The sequence below is a fragment of the Syngnathus typhle genome, linkage group LG10 (genome assembly GCF_033458585.1).
Source record: "Syngnathus typhle isolate RoL2023-S1 ecotype Sweden linkage group LG10, RoL_Styp_1.0, whole genome shotgun sequence".
In the NCBI taxonomy this organism is placed as follows: Eukaryota; Metazoa; Chordata; class Actinopteri; order Syngnathiformes; family Syngnathidae; genus Syngnathus; species Syngnathus typhle.
This window is the reverse complement of record NC_083747.1, coordinates 2,346,105-2,363,553: the sequence shown is the minus strand read 5'-3', so window position 1 is coordinate 2,363,553 and position 17,449 is coordinate 2,346,105. Positions and strand designations below refer to the sequence as shown.

The 17,449-nt window shown below is 46.8% G+C and overlaps 2 protein-coding genes across 8 annotated transcripts; one reads left to right on the top strand and one right to left on the bottom strand.

The window, feature by feature from the left end:
- Positions 1-3,105: 3,105 nt before the first annotated feature.
- ica1 (islet cell autoantigen 1) lies at positions 3,106-7,150 on the top strand. 5 transcript variants are annotated; one of them, XR_009716005.1, is made up of 13 exons: positions 3,106-3,686; positions 4,003-4,032; positions 4,109-4,274; positions 4,352-4,424; positions 4,492-4,615; positions 4,690-4,888; positions 5,032-5,157; positions 5,228-5,311; positions 5,379-5,412; positions 5,549-5,595; positions 5,736-5,969; positions 6,032-6,109; positions 6,177-6,315. XR_009716005.1 is itself a non-coding variant. In XM_061289363.1 (13 exons), the coding sequence occupies exons 1-13, from the start codon at positions 3,681-3,683 to the stop codon at positions 6,299-6,301; spliced, it is 1,335 nt and encodes a 444-aa protein (XP_061145347.1). In that variant the 5' UTR covers positions 3,123-3,680; the 3' UTR covers positions 6,302-7,150. The 5 variants fall into 5 exon arrangements, 3 of the variants coding, with proteins under 3 accessions (XP_061145347.1, XP_061145344.1, XP_061145345.1); XR_009716006.1 differs by having other exon boundaries at positions 3,109-3,686; positions 5,739-5,969; XM_061289363.1 differs by having other exon boundaries at positions 3,123-3,686; positions 4,727-4,888; positions 5,379-5,455; positions 6,174-7,150.
- A 1,456-nt stretch (positions 7,151-8,606) lies between these two features.
- Positions 8,607-17,197, bottom strand: LOC133161113 (glucocorticoid-induced transcript 1 protein). 3 transcript variants are annotated; one of them, XM_061289357.1, is made up of 9 exons: positions 17,043-17,197; positions 16,543-16,920; positions 13,576-13,721; positions 11,795-11,884; positions 10,863-10,985; positions 10,648-10,788; positions 10,360-10,561; positions 10,173-10,293; positions 8,607-10,109 (listed from the first exon to the last, which is right to left on the bottom strand). In XM_061289357.1, exons 2-9 carry the CDS (start codon positions 16,847-16,849, stop codon positions 9,851-9,853), a joined length of 1,389 nt encoding a protein of 462 aa, XP_061145341.1. In that variant the 5' UTR covers positions 16,850-16,920; positions 17,043-17,197; the 3' UTR covers positions 8,607-9,850. The 3 variants fall into 3 exon arrangements, with proteins under 3 accessions (XP_061145341.1, XP_061145343.1, XP_061145342.1); XM_061289359.1 differs by having other exon boundaries at positions 10,863-10,982; XM_061289358.1 differs by having other exon boundaries at positions 16,543-16,917.
- Between the last annotated feature and the right edge of the window lie 252 nt (positions 17,198-17,449).

Below are 17,449 nucleotides of genomic sequence, written 5' to 3'. Positions count from 1 at the left end.
ATCTTTAATCTTATTTTCCAGCAAACAGCAGCAGTATGCTTGATTAAGTTGTGGAATGTTTTGGACGAAACTTTTCTTAGCCAGTCCATACATGCGTGTCGCTCTACCACGTGGATGTCCTTGACCAGTAAGCATTTTGGCCCTTCATCCAGCAGTACTTAAGCTAGCCGCTGGCTATTTGGCATGCGTGGTGGCATCGCGGACAGAGCCCGTGTCATCACGCTGGCGTCGGCCCGAGCCAGCCTCGCTCAAGGTCGCTCCTCCATGCATTTTTTACAACAACCCAAAAAAAAAAAAAAAAAGACACAAAAATGGCATCATCCTTCTCTCAGTTGTCAGTGTGCCTGTAGTCGTCCATCTCTGTCAGCTCCGATCACCTTCAGTCGTACACACCATATTTATCAAAGGCCACGCCGACTTTAATTGTTTCAACTTTACTGTACGGTGATCCCTCGCTAGTCGCGGGACAAAGACCGAGCCTCGACCTCAACGGCGAAAATGTGCAAGTAATGGATGATTCCTGCCTAAACATATTTACAACTGCCTATAAAGTATAAACTGCGCTGTGATTGGCCAGTGGTTTAGTGAAAGGTTCCTTTTTTTTTTTTTGCTAATCATTATGAAAACGTGCTGAGAATGTCCAACTTTTCGTAAGTAGCGAGAATGCTTGGGGGAGAAATAATTTGGGTATTTTTAAGGACAAGAGTACATCCTTTTCTCCAGTCCATCATCCTAAACGTCGGCGGTGTCGGCGTGTCAGGGAGGCCCTCACATCGCCAACAGGATTGCTGAGCCGTGTTGAAGTTACTTTCAAATTTAACGGCCTCCACTTTCCTCCCGCATTCATCGCGACGCGTCGTCCATCTATCTCGGCCCGAGGCGGCGATAGTTCCCGCGAACCGTGAGAGGCCGCCGTATTTCAGCGCGTGGAGAATTCCCCGTGAAGGGTAAGGGATTACGGATTGCGGCCCTCTAAGCCGCCCGGCTGCCCAGCGAGGATGTCTCTGAGCGGCGTAATCTTCAAACGCAGAGCAGAGTGATGAGTGGGCACCCAAGAGTTGCACGGGATCTAAATGTGTTCCGCTGGGTTTACTGGCGATAGAAGGGAAAAAGAGGCCGAGTCGTGGGGGGGGGGGGGGGGATTTTTTCAGGTGTCCCTACTTTATTTATTTCTCTGTATTTCACGTCATACTCTTACACACTACATTTGAAAACAAATAGATTGGTAATTTCAGATAAGAGTGACTCAACAAGTACTTTTGGAAATCGAGCATACGTGATATGAAAACTGTGCGGTGGGAATGAATTTAGCTCAACTTGATAAGAAGCAGCAGTTTCAAGTTGTTGCTACTCCCCATTGAAAATTTCCCCAAGTTTTTTACTCTCCATCTTAACTCTGAAGGCTAACCCATAACTCCCTAAAGCTAACCATGGCAGAGGACATCAGGTCTTGAAAGGTCGGGCATGGCCTGCATCATATCCTCGAAAGTGTGTCTGCAGTTCACAAAATGGCCGCAGGTTCTGTCATCTTTTCTAGTGGACCCCAGCAAGCAGTGCTTGTGTCTGTCAGATACATGCCTTGTAGCAGCGGCAAATTACTTGACACAGTCGGATCCTAACAGAGTCATCAGGCATGACGGCGTGGAGAAGCCGCAACCACAGAAGTTGGCTCCACACCAGCAAAACACTTACTTCTAGGCCTTCAGGCATGTGTATTTTAAGGAAAAATGTCAAACTCATTTCCACTTACAGGCCACAACCACAACGTGACCTGTGATGGAAATGAATGGGACATTCCGGGCATTAAGGGTCTTAAGGGTGCCAGCTAAATCAAAAAGAAGCCGTGCTAGCTTTTAGGCTCTAACATGGATGGGAGTGAAATCCCTACAAGAAGACTTTATTGATCACACGGTGGGGAAAATTCACTGAAAGAGCCCGAACAAGAAGCGCACTCATCAGAACAAAGCAGTAGTGACACACACATACCCGATCCATATCGTTAACGCGATTAAGCGGCGGACGGGAAGCTTGTCCAGAGCCCCCCTTGTCTCGCCGTCTTATTTAAGAAATCCAACGTCCGCCGATAGCATCGAGATGGACCTCAAGACGGGGGGGTTGAAGGACATCAGATGTCCTTGGCGTAGACTCGAAGATTGAGTCCATCAAAAATGAGGCGAAGGGTTCAGGGTTCTTATTTAAGGCCGAGATGCAAATCGGCTCGCCAATTTACGACACGCTAACGGCAAAGGGTGACCCGGAGGGGGCCCGCGGATCAAGGGGCTTCATGCACTCGCCGACATAATCAATTTGGAAAACACACACGCACACACACGTGTAATTCGGCGGTGTGCTGAGGTGTAAAATTGTGTGAACTCTCCAAACAGGTACATCCATTTAGGGCGTGACAACAAAGTGCCTTCAGGTGACAACAAAACTTACACGCTATTAGATCAGCTGCACTACGAAGGGATGGAATAAAGCTCGGGGCCCCCACAAGGGGGGGGGAAGGGGAGTTCCAGGGAGGGAAGGGGGTGAAGTGATAGGCTATTAAAGTGGAGGCGCTTGTGTTCTAGCACCACCCTTTGGAGGAGTGAGGAACTGCACCTTAGAGAATAACTGGCCAGTAAAATACTGCTTGAAAGTATTTTCTGTTCTGTGTCACCTTATGTGGTGATATCAGACACGCAGATAAAAGGATAAAATCACTTTTGTTTATTTTAAAGTTCATCTGCTAACAACTCTTTTTTTTGTGTAAATAAACACTTGCAACTTCAATAGGCGCACCTACAACACTTATTTATTCAATCTGATGACAGATCAGGCACGCTCCGTCAAACCAGTTTTCCGACAAAAACACACAATTAGTTTATTATGACTATTATTGAGCTTGTTTGCACGATACAAACACTGGGTTGGTTGGAGTGGCCAATCAGAGAGGAGATGAGGGAACGATGGAACGTTGGGTGACGTCATCGGAGATGATGCGGTATTGAGGAGGAGGAGGAGGAGAACGCAACCCTGACAGTGATCGTGACAATTTAAGGAAAACACGGTGAGGCGCGTGTATTGGGGATGTATTTTGGCATATTTGTGGTGTGTTGTCATTTCCCTGCTGAGGCGCGTGCACGATCGATAAGGAGTCATGATGAGCGCGCTGCGGCAAACATAATCAGAAATAGTCTGACATTTTCAGTTTTATAAAATAATACTCCTTGTGTAGCTAACCGAAATTCAAACACCTATGTTTCTAAGTGGGATGTATATTTCTATTCCAGCTAGATAGAAAATAGTTGTTCGATGGTCCTCCGGAATACCTAGGTGGCGCGCTAGCACCGATAGCACGTCAAGAGGCGAGGTACAAGCGTCGAAGAAGAACTCAATGTATTTCATTTCCTCCTTACCTGCCCGAACGTCATTAGCACTTTTAAATTCGTAGCAACCAAATTTACTTGGTTTATAATGTAAAGTTTTGGCAGAATAATATTTAAGGTTTTCATTCATTGATTTTTGTCTTAAATTAGTGTTCACATGTTGACGAAGAGCCGTCATATTTCGGCGGTGCAGTCAAGTCTTTTAGTGATAATTTGTTTGATAGTTTTAACAAACGGTTTTCCATAAGCTAGCAAGCCGCGTCGGTTTTACACCAAGATTCCCCCTGGACGACATACAGCTCCAAGTCGATGCAGGTGCGTGAGAATACATTGAATATCGATGAAAAGTTCATTTATTTCAATAGTTTGTTCCGAAAAGTCTATTTTTAATGCCTTCAGAAAGATACACACAATTCCAGTATTTTCAAACCTTTACTGACAGTAAATGTTACACTAGACTTTAAGCAGCTCGACTTTTGTCCTTCTCCAGGTTCACTGCGTGAAGCCAAGATTAATGTTTCAAAGGAGGGTTGGAAGCTGGGGTCAAATTTTAAAGCCTTGTTTTGGGTTTCAACCATGGGTTAAGAGTTTTATATTAACTTAATAACAAAACGATTCCCTCTCCCCACAGATTATCCTGAAAAATGGAAAGGAGGAACTTGTGAGTAAAGCACATCTCTTTGTCAGAGTAATAGGTGACCCGTTCATGACGTCATGTGTGTGTTATGTCTGAATAGCTGTTCCTCGGGCGACCCCGAGCTCCTGGGCCCGGACTCGCGTTCTGTGGTGAGCCGTTTCCAGCAGCGTTACTGGAAAACCAAGCAGACGCTCATCAGGGTGAGCGGCACAAAAGAGGACCAACACGTGGTGGCCTCAGACGCAGAACTGGATGCCAAGCTGGAGGTCGGTTTCCAATTAGGGTTAGGGTTTGTGACTGAAAGCTGCTTTGTTTTCATCCTTGTGGTTGTTTTGGATGTCAGGTGTTTCACTCCATCCAGAGGACGTGCATGGAGCTGCTGAAGGTGATCGAACAGTACCAGAGGAGGATCTGCTGTACGTTTCGCCCGTTTCATTTGACATGTAACTCCGAACACATCATCCAAGTTTCACTTGCTTTCAGTTCTTTCCCAGGAGGAGAACGAGCTGGGTCGCTTTCTGCGCTCTCAGGGTTCTCAGGACAAAAGCCGTGCGGGAAAGATCATGCAGGCCACGGGCAAAGCGCTCTGCTTCTCCTCCCAACAGAGGTGGGCTTCACACTGGCACCCGCGCCGATGACTGCCAGCGCTATGCTAACCCTCACGGTAACGTCCTGCCGCAGAACGGCGCTGAGGAAGCCCCTGTGCCGGCTGTACCAGGAGGTGGAGACGTTTCGCTTCCGGGCCATCTCGGACACGTGGTTGACGGCCAAGCGCATGGAGCAGAGCCGCACTGAGTACAGAGGCGCCCTACTGTGGATGAAGGACGTCTCCGCCGAGCTGGACCCAGACACGCGCAAGCAGATGGACAAGTTTCGCAAGGTAACCCATATTGCGGATTTTTGTGGCAGGATAATTTACAAAATGTCCACAAGAGGGCAGCTTTTCCCAACAAAACCAAATGTGATGCCTGCTAAATAACACACAACTGTCTTGTGTCATCACATTTAATGTGTGTGTGTCAGGTTCAGGCGGAGGTCCGCTGCACTAAGCATAGCTTCGATCAGCTGAAAACGGACGTGTGCCAGAAGGTGGACCTGCTGGGAGCCAGTCGCTGCAACCTGCTGTCCCACGTGCTGGCCACCTACCAGGTAGGCCTCGTCGTAGGTTAAGATTATGGGTTATGGGTTGTGACCCACATGCTTTCTGGTGTCTCTCCAGACCACTCTGCTGCACTTCTGGGAGAAGACCTCCCACACCATGGCCGCAATTCACGAGAACTTCAGGGGCTGCCTGCACCACGAGGTCCACATCATGCCAATAGCGCCATTTCGTATTGCACAATAATATTTCATGTTGAATCTGATGACAGGAGCCGTCAAGGGAAAAGAAGAAGAGGAAGAAAAGTAAAGTACAGAAAAAAGATGAAGACAATGCTGCTCAGGAAGAGTATGTAGCTAAATAAACTGAACTTGATTTAAAAAAAAATATATATATATATATATATATATATATATATATATTTTTTTTTTTTTTTTGTAGACTTGTCTCATTGGGGGATGACAACAGAAGCAGTACAACAAAAGAAGGTAAAAATGTTCTCAATTATAGCAAAGAAAAAAATTGAATAAAATCACTTGGTAATAAATTATTTCTAAATATATGATACGAAAGTAAGATAAAGTCCATCAACTACGACGTTACCGACACCCTACTTTGGATGTTTAAGCAGAAACGTGTGAATCATCCTGGGAGCTTGCAGAAGAGGACAAGGACGCCTCGGCCTTGCTGGAGGAGATCCTGGGAGGCTTGACGCTTCACGACCCCGCCCCCTTGTCCCGACAGTGGAGTCCGGTGTTTGGAGACACCCAGGACGGAATCGCCGCGGCTGCAGGACCACGCTCACTCTTTCTACCGTCTCAGCTTCTGGACCAAAACTTGAACCAAGCTGCTCAACTCGCAGGTATGCACAACTCGGGGTAAGAAAGTGTGCACCGGAAGATGAATGCCCCGATTGTTTGGTAGCTTCAGAGAGAGGCGGGACCACCTCGCAACCTGTTGCCATGGGAATTGAGCACCCCCAAGATGCCAGTGGATTTAAAGGTACAATATTAAGACCTTCTTCTGATTTTTAAGAGCAGGCTTTAACCGTCTCCTGTCTCCACAGCAGGGAGCTCTTCCGGTCCATCCAAGGACCTGTCGGCATGGTTCAATCTGTTTGCAGACTTGGATCCCCTGGCAAACCCGGACACAATCGGAAAAAGTTACGCTGAGCAACAACTCCACAATGCTTAGCTAGGTACGTGGCCATCCACGCTAACTTGCCAGCTTCCTACCAAGCCATAGCGAACATTCAAGGGATGTCATTTGCGCTTCCTGTTAAGAGTGACAAATGCAAACGGAATGAGCTTCAGACTGGATTTAAGTGGACGTATTATTATTTTAGCCAAGCCAAAGGCGACCACGCGCTCTGTCGGCCCTGGCGTGTTGGAAATAAAACATATCATGACAATACATTTACATTTTCTGTCCAATATTGTCACACGTTTTGTTTGGTAAATAAGACTCTTTAGGGCAGTGCCTCTCAATTATTTTCTGTAATGCCCCCCTTAGGGAGAAGAAAACATTTTGTGCCCCCCCCACCCCCCCATGTTATTAACATTAGAGAAAAAAAAAAAAGTTCCATATTATCAATAATATATTATCTGTTCAGTATTTTTCCATGGTGTCCCACTGCACTTTTTATCGCCTGCTCTGTCTGTGCTGTGTGCTAGTGTTGTGTGTCGTGAGTTCTTTTCAGTGAACGAGTGTACGAATTCTTTTTTCAGTTCATATGACTTCAACCAGTAGGTGTCAGTAATGCGCATTGAAGCTGGTACCACCTCACCGTAAAACAAAATGCATATTTTCTCCAAGGTAAGGGCTAACTTTATTGCATGAAGGAATGCGCCGTTATGCAACAACGAGGAGATTATGCTTCTATTTGGGTACTCTTTTATTTTACAACACTTAAAATAACGTGTATGGATATATACGCCTAAATATTGTTATCCAATATATCTACTGCAATTTCACATTAGATTGCTGGTTTGAAATTTACTTTTTTTTATTATTTTAATAAACATTAAAACCTGTTCAAACTTGTCTGGTGTTGTATTCCTTGGTTTTATTTTTTTGCTGGTTTGAGATTTACTTTTTTTTATTATTTTAATAAACATTAAAACCTGTTCAAACTTGTCTGGTGTTGTATTCCTTGGTTTTATTTTTTTGGGCATGAAAACAAAAATCTGACATTTGGTTAAATACTTTATATGATTATATTATATGCATAAAGTTATGTACACTTGAATATGGTGGTGTACCTAATAGAGTGTCCAAGTGACGTCACAGATCAACCAGCCAATCAGAAAGTGGGGGTGAGGGCGGGTGTGGTACTTTTCACTGACACCAGGGGTGTCGACCTCCAGTCCTCGAGGGGCCGCGTTCCAATATGTTTTCCAAGTTACCCTCGTTAAACACACCTGCGCGAAAAGTTTTAGCTCCTGCAGAACGTGAAAGTGGCTAAAACTTTTCACGCAGGTGCCTATTCCTGGGGGGGCGCGCGTGACCCTGGGGAACAGGCTTTTTTTTTGGCAGTACTAGAATAAAGTGTAATTGCGCGTTTACTACAGCAGGGGGCAGTGGCGCTCTCATTGTTACTTCTGTCACGTTTGCGACAGTGCAACATTTTACGACTTACAAGACAAGTTAGGATAGTCACGGTGGGGAGGGGGGGCGCGAATAGTTTTCTTCTTGCTAGGGGGGGGGCGTAACAGAAAATAATTGAGAAGCACTGGGTTAAATAAAGGTTAACCTAAAAAAAAAAAAAAAAAAAAAGTGAACCCTGAACTTTGAACCCGTGGTGACCCCGCGGTGACCCCGCGGTGACCCCGTGGTGACCCCGTGGTGACCCCTGGGTGACCTTTGAACCCTGAACTTTTAACTCTAGTTAAAAATCGAAAATGTGCACATGACCCCGTGAACTTTGAACCGACCTTTGACCCCTGGGTGAACTTTGAACCGTAAACTTTGACCTTTGACCCCTAGCTAATTACGTTTTTTTTTTTTTTTTAAACCGGCATAGCAGAACGATCCATGGTCTTCAGATGCCGCGCTGTCGCCATCTCCTGGTCAGTTAGTGAAATGCTTTTGCTGATGTTTTTTTTTTCTCTCAATTAAAACAAATCAATTAGCCAGTTGGTTTTCTTTATTTAATATCTATTATCAGACAAAACCAAATTGTGAATCAGTCACCTAGGCTATAGCAGAACAAACAATCCATGGTCTTCAGATGCCACGCTGTCGCCATCTCCTGGTCAGCTAGTGAAATGCTTTTGCTGTTTTTTTTCCCTCTCAATTAAAACAAATCAATCAGCCAGTTGGCTTTCTTTATTTAATATCTGATATCAGACAAAACCAAATTGTGAATCAGTCACCTAGGCTATAGCAGAACAAACAATCCATGGTCTTCAGATGCCACGCTGTCGCCATCTCCTGGTCAGCTAGTGAAATGCTTTTGCTGTTTTTTTTCCCTCTCAATTAAAACAAATCAATCAGCCAGTTGGTTTTCTATATTTAATATCTGATATCAGACAAAACCAAATTGTGAATCAGTCACCTAGGCCAGTGCTTCTCAAATAGTGGGGCGCGCCCCCCTTGGGGGGCGCGGTGCTATTCCTGGGGGGGGGGCGCGTGTGACCCTGGGGAACAGGCTTTTTTTTTGGCAGTACTAGAATAAAGTGTAATTGCGCGTTTACTACAGCAGGGGGCAGTGGCGCTCTCATTGTTACTTCTGTCACGTTTGCGACAGTGCAACATTTTACGACTTACAAGACAAGTTAGGATAGTCACGGTGGGGAGGGGGGGGCGCGAATAGTTTTCTTCTTGCTAGGGGGGGGCGTAACAGAAAATAATTGAGAAGCACTGTACTAGGGGAAATGAAAAACCTTGAGAAGAGACCACAGATGGGAGGATCCCTCTTCCAGGATGACCAGGCTGCAATGGATGCAGAGAGGACACATAGTACAAATAATATAGACAGTTCAAAGATGAAGCGTCGAGAGCAGGATGTTATTGCACAGCAATGTCTCTGACACTCTAAGAGTGGTGTGAGTTCATCAAAGCGACAGCCTGGGCGAAGAAGCTCTTTCTATGTCCGCTGGGTTTGGCGTGCAGCACTCCAGAAGTTCAAACAGACTGCAACCTGGGCGAGAAGGGTCTGTCGAGATGTTCCTTGCACGTTGATATCATGCTTCATATGAATGAAACAAAAAGAATGAATCACTGATATCAACATGTGCAGTGTTGATGTCCGCGGATGTCGTCCCATCGCAGAGAACAAGAGCAGCAGTGTCTTTGTCTACTAAAAATCTGATTGGCCAGCCCAAAGTTTTGTCTGAAATGTTTGCCGCCATGAAAACCAGCAGTTCAGACTCAAGTTCCATTAACGGTGGAGAAAATAAACAAAGTAGAAGAATAAGGATAAGGACATGTCCACATAAGCACAAACAACGTGGTACATTTCCGACGCCTTGTGTTCTGATAGTCTGAAGTGCTTCTTTCCAGAGATGAAATCTATGAAGCAGCAATAAAGTGATTGAATAGAAGAGCACCGGTAACGGACTTAATTAAAGCTAACAATGTTCACCGTTTGTCGTATTAGCTTCTTTTATGAGATTCTAGTTTTATGAGCGCAATTGGGGAAAGGAAAACTTATATTAGTGAGTGTGTGGACATGAGCATGATTTGGAATTCGCGGAGTGCAAAACTTTTGGTTTTATCACGCTCGTCATGAGGCAGCGTCTTTTACATTCCTGACGATAAAGCGCTGACGGCCGCCTCTGCTTCTTGGCTGTCGGGCGAATGGCGCGTCTCCCGAGACTGGCCATCGTTGCTTTGGGGACCGGTTGGGTCGGCGCTGGCGCCGGCGCCGGCGCAGGACACGGGCGAGAAGAGGGACGAGCAGAGCAGCTTGACGGGGCAGAAAGCTGAACCCTGAGGGATGAAGTTCACCTTGTTTTTGTCGGGACAGGAGAAGAGCGGGAATCCTTTGGATTGGCCACACCTTGCGTGAACAAAAGTGGTGATTACATTTTTGTTTCGCACAGTAATGATCCGAGCAACTTACAGGATCTCGTCAAAGACTTTGACCCTCTCGCAGCCTTCCGGCGGCTCCCGCTTGAACATGTAGCTGTTGTTGGGTTTGGGAGATGTGGCGAACTTGGGGAGCGGAGAGCCGCACGTGCCCTCTGCAAACACAATACGATAAAGTATGGTGCGTTTGGAAGCAATCGTTTTTGTGTGGCTTCGTTAACCTTTGTCGACATCATCCGCGGAGGACGAGGGGCTTCCGTCCGGGGAGTGCAGGTGGTGCGGGCTGAGGGGGCTGAGAAGTCGGGGAGATGGACTGGACTCCCCACTAGAGGGGGCCTGCGTGTCCGTGTCGCGGGTTTCCCCGATGTTGCTGTAGCGCTGCAGTGGGAAAGGAGCCCGACGGCCATCGGCGGCGTCCGTGGCCTGTGGCAAAGCGGAAACAATCACAACAACGGATGTAATCAAACACAAGACGATAAAGAATCTGAACTGCTCATCGCGACTATTACCTGAATGGCGTGCGCCCAATCATGTCTGATGAAGACGTTTTCCAGCTCGTGGTTGATGGCCTCCACGCTGCTCGGCACTCTGCAGATCAGAGACTTGGTGGACAAAGAGCAAGAAGATCCCTTGTGCGGAAGAGGAAACATCTGCAAAAGGAGAAACGTGAGAATGAAACAAACAACAACTTTATCGGAACGTAGGAAGCTAGTGGTGAAGTCACCTGTGAGGGACAGGCAGTGGCTGCGTGTTGGCCGTGCGGCGTCCCGGGCGTGGCGTCTCGCTCTTTGCTCTGCCGACTTCCTTGTTTGCTACGCTGAAGCTGCAGCCTCAGCTTGGCGATCTGCTGGAAGAAGAAGGTGGCGGCACACGTTCAATCAACAAATGGCCACAAAGCAAATGAAAGGGAATGACGTGGGCCGTGTTGTCAATAATGAACTAAAAAATAAATAAAATAAAATAAATAAAAGACACGTATGTCCTTTTAAATGGAGCACAGAACCGCTTGAGTTCACCATTATAAGTAGGATGGAAAATAAAAGCTCAAAAGGTCTACGTCAGATTTTCAGTTGCCACAATCGCCATGTCAAGAATTCACTTCGAGCAAACAATGTTGAGTATCAAATCAAAGGCGCTATTCTGTCATTATCATCTCATATGATGACGCAACACTTTTTGGGGCATGAGAACATCACTAAACTGCACCTCTTGCCAATTCAACATTATTTGAACCCATAAAGAATCAGCCAGCCCTTTACAAAGCACGTCTGATGATGAACTGAGTTCAGTGAGCGGGGTGGTGGTGGGGGGGGTCCTCCGTATCAGACGAAAACAGGATGCCCTTTATGGGCCTGAGAGACGCACTTGTGCTAGGCAGACAAAAGGTGTGGTCTTCACCGCTTGCCACCACAAAGACGCCTCTCTCTGCACACTCCCACACATGCAGCGAGCGGCGCACTTTGCATGCGGCGCGGCAAAATCGGGGGGCCGCTCGCAGCTCGGGATGGAAGGATGTTCGATTCAGAGGAGACGGAAAAAGCCATGTGGAGGCTGAGCGAGCGACCACACGTGTGGAGGGAAACTTCCAGAGAAATGACCAAAGCACGTGTCGCACCAGCTGCCACTTTCATTGTGTGTGTCCGTTTGAGCGTCTACCTCCTTGAGGTGGTCCGCGCTGCCCCAGGAGGCCGATCTCTGGTGAGGACTCCCTTGGTCGGCTCCCTCGTCCATCCACATGCCCGGAGTCTGAAACGCACATTTCAATAGGTTTGCAACACAGCTATTTTTCTACAAGTTTACAAAAACAAAGATGTAAAAAAAAAAAAAAAAAAAAAGTTTACAAATGTGGAGAAATAAAAAACTAAATCAAGACACTTCTTAAGAATTCAGTGAGGTCGACTACCCGAACAACAAGAGGCTTGTACACGCGTCAGAAAATGTTGCAGGTCGAACACGGAAACATAAAAAGTGTGAAGGGTTCGTTTGACGAGCGTCACGAGGGACAAGTAGCCGCCGCCGCCGCTGCTTTTTGCATACATTTGCATAATTCCTCCATTTCCTGTTTTGCGCTCTCAGATATGCAAGTGGACACACGGATGCCTTTTGCGTCACGTAAACGTTTGCTACAGATGGTCAACGCAATTTTGAGAGTTGCGTGCTCCTCGGCGCCAGATAGCGAGCCAGCGGGGCAGATAAAAACTTCCCGACACCGATCCCACCCAGAGAGCGGCACGCAGGCGACATCCTCAAGAATCCAAAGCAGGAAATCAGCACCGCCGCCGCCGCTTTCCAACGGAATTTCGATTGTTTAGATTGCACGCCGAGACACGCACGCCACTAAAGTTGGTCGGAGAAGGAGGCCGGCTTGTTTGTCTAGAAATCAGCGAGCGTGCCCACCGTAAAATATGGGTCAAAAAACGAGGCCCGTTTGGTTTGCGTGCGGGTGGTCTACTTTCAAACCACATCCGGAATAAGTCGACACGTTCCGTGTAAACAATGAGACCAAAAAGTGTTTCTCGAGGTGTTCACTTTCAGTCTGGTAAGCATATGACACTGAAAAATAATGTTTTATATTGGGAGTAAATGATTCATACTACATGTAAACACACTTTAAATCAGGAGTGTCTCATTTTATTATGCAGCGTCAACCTGTTCTAACCTGTCGGTTTTCCATCGTAATCATGAATGCGTTTTATCATACGTGATTGTGTTTCATAGCAGCCGTTACTTAATGGCTGTAAATGGATTTTACTGCGGCGTTTATTTCCCTTTTTGTTTCGAGTACGTAGGTTGTGCTCGTGTCCGAGGCTTTTCATATTTGAGGAATGCGCTGGGAGATTGTTTCGGTATTCCACTTGGATCTCTTTAACCTGTGATTTCCTCAAACGGGCTTAGTGTAGATCTACAATCACAGCCGAGTGCAGCGTTTTAATTGAGGGGAGGAAGAAGGAGAGAAAGGGGAGGAAAAAAAAAAAGCCGTTTGATGAGTCGGCCTTTCTGCGGCGGTTCCTTATGTTCATAAAGAGTGTGTGTTAGGCCCCCCGGGCAATTAGCATGTCTATGGGCCCTCTGTGACACAAAAGGAAGGCGTTCTACGGGGCCACGAGGGCCAGGTGGTGAGCATGGATTGTCCTCACTCAGGGGGGACAGGTGCAAACCACCGGCGGGGCTCGGAAAAAGAAAAAAGGGCCGAGGTCCTTTTGTGCACGGTTAGCAGGAAGCGGTTGAGGGGAAAGTTCTGACACTTATTTGCTCAAGGATTGGTAAACGTGTGGACTGGCGGGCACGTTGTCGGAATAATCCCCCTTGGGGACCCAATAAGGTATAAGGCAGTCAAAACTTTTTGGGTTGTTGACACGATAAAGGAAGTTAGCCTCGCTGGATATCAGGTGTGAACCGGTTTCACTTGTAGCGTTTTTGTACCGCTTGTGTGTTACCTGAGTGGATTTGTCTTTCATGCAGTAGGGGTAGGGCCCGTGAGCATCTCGGGGCCACTGTCCGGTGAGGTAGGGCCCGGTGATGGCGTCCAGGGAAGACGTCCGGCGGATGGCGCTGGAGCTCCGCATCTGCAACTTGGACCTTTCTGTGAGAAATTTGTAGAAAAGAAGAGATGTGAGGTTGATATGCATTTTTTAATTGTGATTTTTTCGTCATTATTAGACGTATTTATAAATAATATTATAAATATTGGATATTTCTGTTAATATTTTCCAAATGTTGCAGTACCGTCTACTTTTTCTTTTTTTTTTTTTAATTATTTGACATATTGCCACAAGAGTCATAAACGCTCGCACACACACTGCACATTAATAGTTTATGCACACACAAAGACATTAGCAACAAGAAGTGCATTAGGGTTGCCAGGTTGGGCCCTTTCAAGAGCCGCAGTGAATATGATGAGCACTAAAAAAAATGCAGTACATTCTGTCCCTGCTCTGTACATACATTAATACACAAACACACTCTCTCGTATATGTAACACCCCCCCCCCCCTTTTTCTCTCTCCTATACACAAGCGGCCGTTGTTGGTAGAACATAGAGGGCCCTCCAGCCGAAGGTATGGCCTATGTAAGCTCACTGGGCTACAGTACAATTCCCCGAACAAAGACGGCGGGCTACATTTCCATCAATATTGATACAGGACCCGGCCAGGCCTCTCGGAGCAGGGGGATTGTGGTTATTTTCCACCGCCTCCGCACTTGCCAGACCAGAATAATCTCCCCTCGGCGAGCCTGGCCAAGACGATCAAAGCGTCCCGATTTTTTGGGGGAGTGATTATTTTCAGACTGGAGATGTAATAAAAACTTTCCCCGTTAGTGGACATGGGGAATGAATAGTGCCCGCATTTCCAGGGTTGATTGATTTTCCAGAGGGCAAAAGGTGAAAATAAATGTGGTGCCAATCAGTAAAAGCGCAGCGGGGAAAGCTTTCACGCAGACTCGCGGGAAATTGCGCACACGTCCATTGGTGCCTTGAGATAAGAGTTCCATTTGTTCCGTAACAACACTGGCATCTCGAGTCATCTCCGCCCAATGAAATGAAAGGCCATTCATATTAATATGCCATATTTGTGTATGGCTGGGACCATTTCTAGAATAAAGTCACTTTTCAAAAGGCAAAACTGTGCAACGCGCAAAAAGAAACACAAGTCTGCTGTTAATGTTGGCTGTGTCTCCCGCTAGCACTGTTAGCTTTGTTAGCATCGTCGCACCACTTCAACTCCAACAAAACAAGCAAGCGCTGACGAGTCGCTGCAAGAAAAAACAAAGATGTGCCAACGACGGTGATTAATAAAAAACCCACGAGCGTTTCAACACCGCTTTTCACATTCGGTCCGAGTCTGCACTTTTGAGCCGGGCCACAATAAAACGGGAGCCTTTCAGCCCAGCTGCCACTTTGTTGATGCTCTTTGTTGCGGGGAAAAAAAAAAAAAACAGTGTCGGGCGGGTGATATCATGCCGGCAACATGCGGAATATGACACTTGTGCCCCCTTTTCCACCGCGTGACGCAGAAAGTACCTCCTCGGTTTGCCGCTGTTGGGTTTTCACTTTGTTGCAATGGGGCACTGGGGGGAAAAAAACGCACAATTTAGGCGACTGAAGGCTCACAATGCACAATCCAGGGCGAAGACTCATCAGCTACAAGCTAAGCTAATGCTAGCAGTTGCGAGGACTACATGATCAGTCCCAAGGGTGTGTTTTGACAGTGAGGTGGCGCCGATACGGTACGCCGGGCGGGAGGTGAGAGGTCGCCGCTCTCTGAAGACCAAAGTATGCACGGCATGGGCTCGTGCCGGGAAATGGCCGCCCTGTTGTGGAAGAAGAAGACAAGTGCTTCTTCTCATTTCCTGCCGCGCACGCTACACTGATCAAAGTAGGTGGGCATCTGGGTCAGAGGAGTACGGCGTAAATATTCTTTGGCGAGGCCTGACTCGTACGTAGAGTCGAAACTCGATTTCCCGTGTTAACCACTATACGCTGTGCGACCAATATTTTACATCATGGCTGTCACACTGCGACTGAGCCGTTGAGTACTAAACGTGAACCACTCGGGCTGCCAACGGCCCTAACGGATGAATGCACCGTTGGCGGAATCTCGCCAACAAATTTTGTTTTTGAAAAAAAAAAAAAAAAAAGAGTCAGCTGTGTGAAGCACTACACTGCCAACACAGTTGTCTGTGTGTTGTGCTTCCAACACTATTCGACCTACAAATCCCATGGTGGGAACAAAAGCCGAACCATGTGGTAATTTAGTCAATGATGTGAACCACATACACTGCCAATAGCAGAAATTGGTGTCACACTGCTAATAGTATTGCAGCAACAAATTCTGTGGTGAAAACACAAGCCAAGCTTTGAAGGGATGGAGTCATCTATGTGAACCACTACACTGTCAAAGGCATTGAATAAGACTCTTAAATGTACTGGCCATTCAGGAATTTCACTAAAGTACAGATGGCCACCACGCCTCTGCTGCAGTTATAATTACACTTTTGTTTTTGGTGATCATGGTTAGGACTTTTAAAGCACAATTTAGCCGGAAATTCTGTTTGAACTTTTTGATTTGCTGTTGTTCAGTTTAGGGTGATAAGAATTTGAACACAATGTTTAAGAAATATTTGAACTTTGAATAGTTCGACTTTTGAGTCTGTGGTTTGAATGACATGTTAGTCTTCTGTGATGATGGTTAGACTCCGAATTTTAAGCAGTTTTACCCCTGGTTGAACTCCAAATTTTTCAATTTTCCAGTTTCGACAGTTCTAAATTCCACTTTCGTGCTTGTTGATGATTTTTAACCCACGCACACAAAAAAGTATATATTTGAAATATATTTCTGTATTAACTGTGTGGCTAAACGTGAGGACTTACAACGTGGCATGGCATACTTTTTCGCGTTTGTTTACCTCTGGAAACGGGCGAGTCCGGAGCGCAGGAGGCGTCCTTGTTTTCGGGCGACAACCCCTGCTTACTTCCTGGGAGGAGGAGAGTCGGGCTGGAGGGGGGGCTGGAGCCTCGGCTCCCCGCGGTGGCCCCGCCGTGGACGCTGTGTGGCGCCCGTGTCGGGCTGCCCTGGCCGCCGCGCAGCAGCTGGTAGGGCACGGTGGCGCGGAGCGGGTGCAGGCGACATCCACCGTTGCCAAACGAGCCCGGGGAACCCGCGTTGCTGCGCCTCACCCGGGGCTGCTGGAGTGAGTTTCCGGGGACTGACATCCTTACCCAAAGAGGCCGACTTTCAGGAGCGAAAGGGGGGAAAGAAAAAGCGTGGCCACCAGCAGCAGCTGCTGGAGTAGAGGAAGAGTTAGCACAACACGTTAGCTTCCTCTTTTAGTGCGTGAGTGCGTACTCGGTTCTTGCGCTCGAAGAAAAACAACAACGAAAAGACGTATTCTAATATGAAACTTACCTTAAGTTCGGTACAAACGCAAACTCGCACCTTAATGGTAACATAAATAACTTTGTTATATTTATAACTTGTTTAAGGCTTAGCTTAGGTCAGTAAATACAAGTGTTGTCCATCTCGACTACTCTTCTAAATGACTTGTTACGGCTTGACTACTAGCTGACTTCTAATGGGGCGGGCACAAGAGGCCGCTTGCCGGCTTGTGATTGGACAATGGTGATTTACAGTAACGCCGCCGATTGGTCCAAGCTTATCTATTGGTCGCACTTGTAGCCAATGGCGTCAGACGCTGGGCTCAACACGTGTAATTATGGGAGAAGTTGTTCAGTTGTTGGAAAATGAAAAACTATCTTTTAAATTTGTTCACAATGTTCACCCAAATTTCTAAGTTTGATATTGTCCTACAGTTG

Coding starts and splice junctions, on each gene's coding strand:
- ica1 (XM_061289360.1), top strand. Junction 4,425..4,491: donor GTACCAGAGGAGGATCTGCT/GTACGTTTCGCC, acceptor ACTTGCTTTCAG/TTCTTTCCCAGGAGGAGAAC. Junction 5,312..5,378: donor GGGGCTGCCTGCACCACGAG/GTCCACATCATG, acceptor ATCTGATGACAG/GAGCCGTCAAGGGAAAAGAA.
- LOC133161113 (XM_061289357.1), bottom strand. CDS start 16,849: ATGTCAGTCCCCGGAAACTCACTCCAGCAGCCCCGGGTGAGGCGCAGC. Junction 13,722..16,542: donor GGACTCGCCCGTTTCCAGAG/GTAAACAAACGC, acceptor AATTTCTCACAG/AAAGGTCCAAGTTGCAGATG. Junction 10,562..10,647: donor ATTGGGCGCACGCCATTCAG/GTAATAGTCGCG, acceptor GCTTTGCCACAG/GCCACGGACGCCGCCGATGG.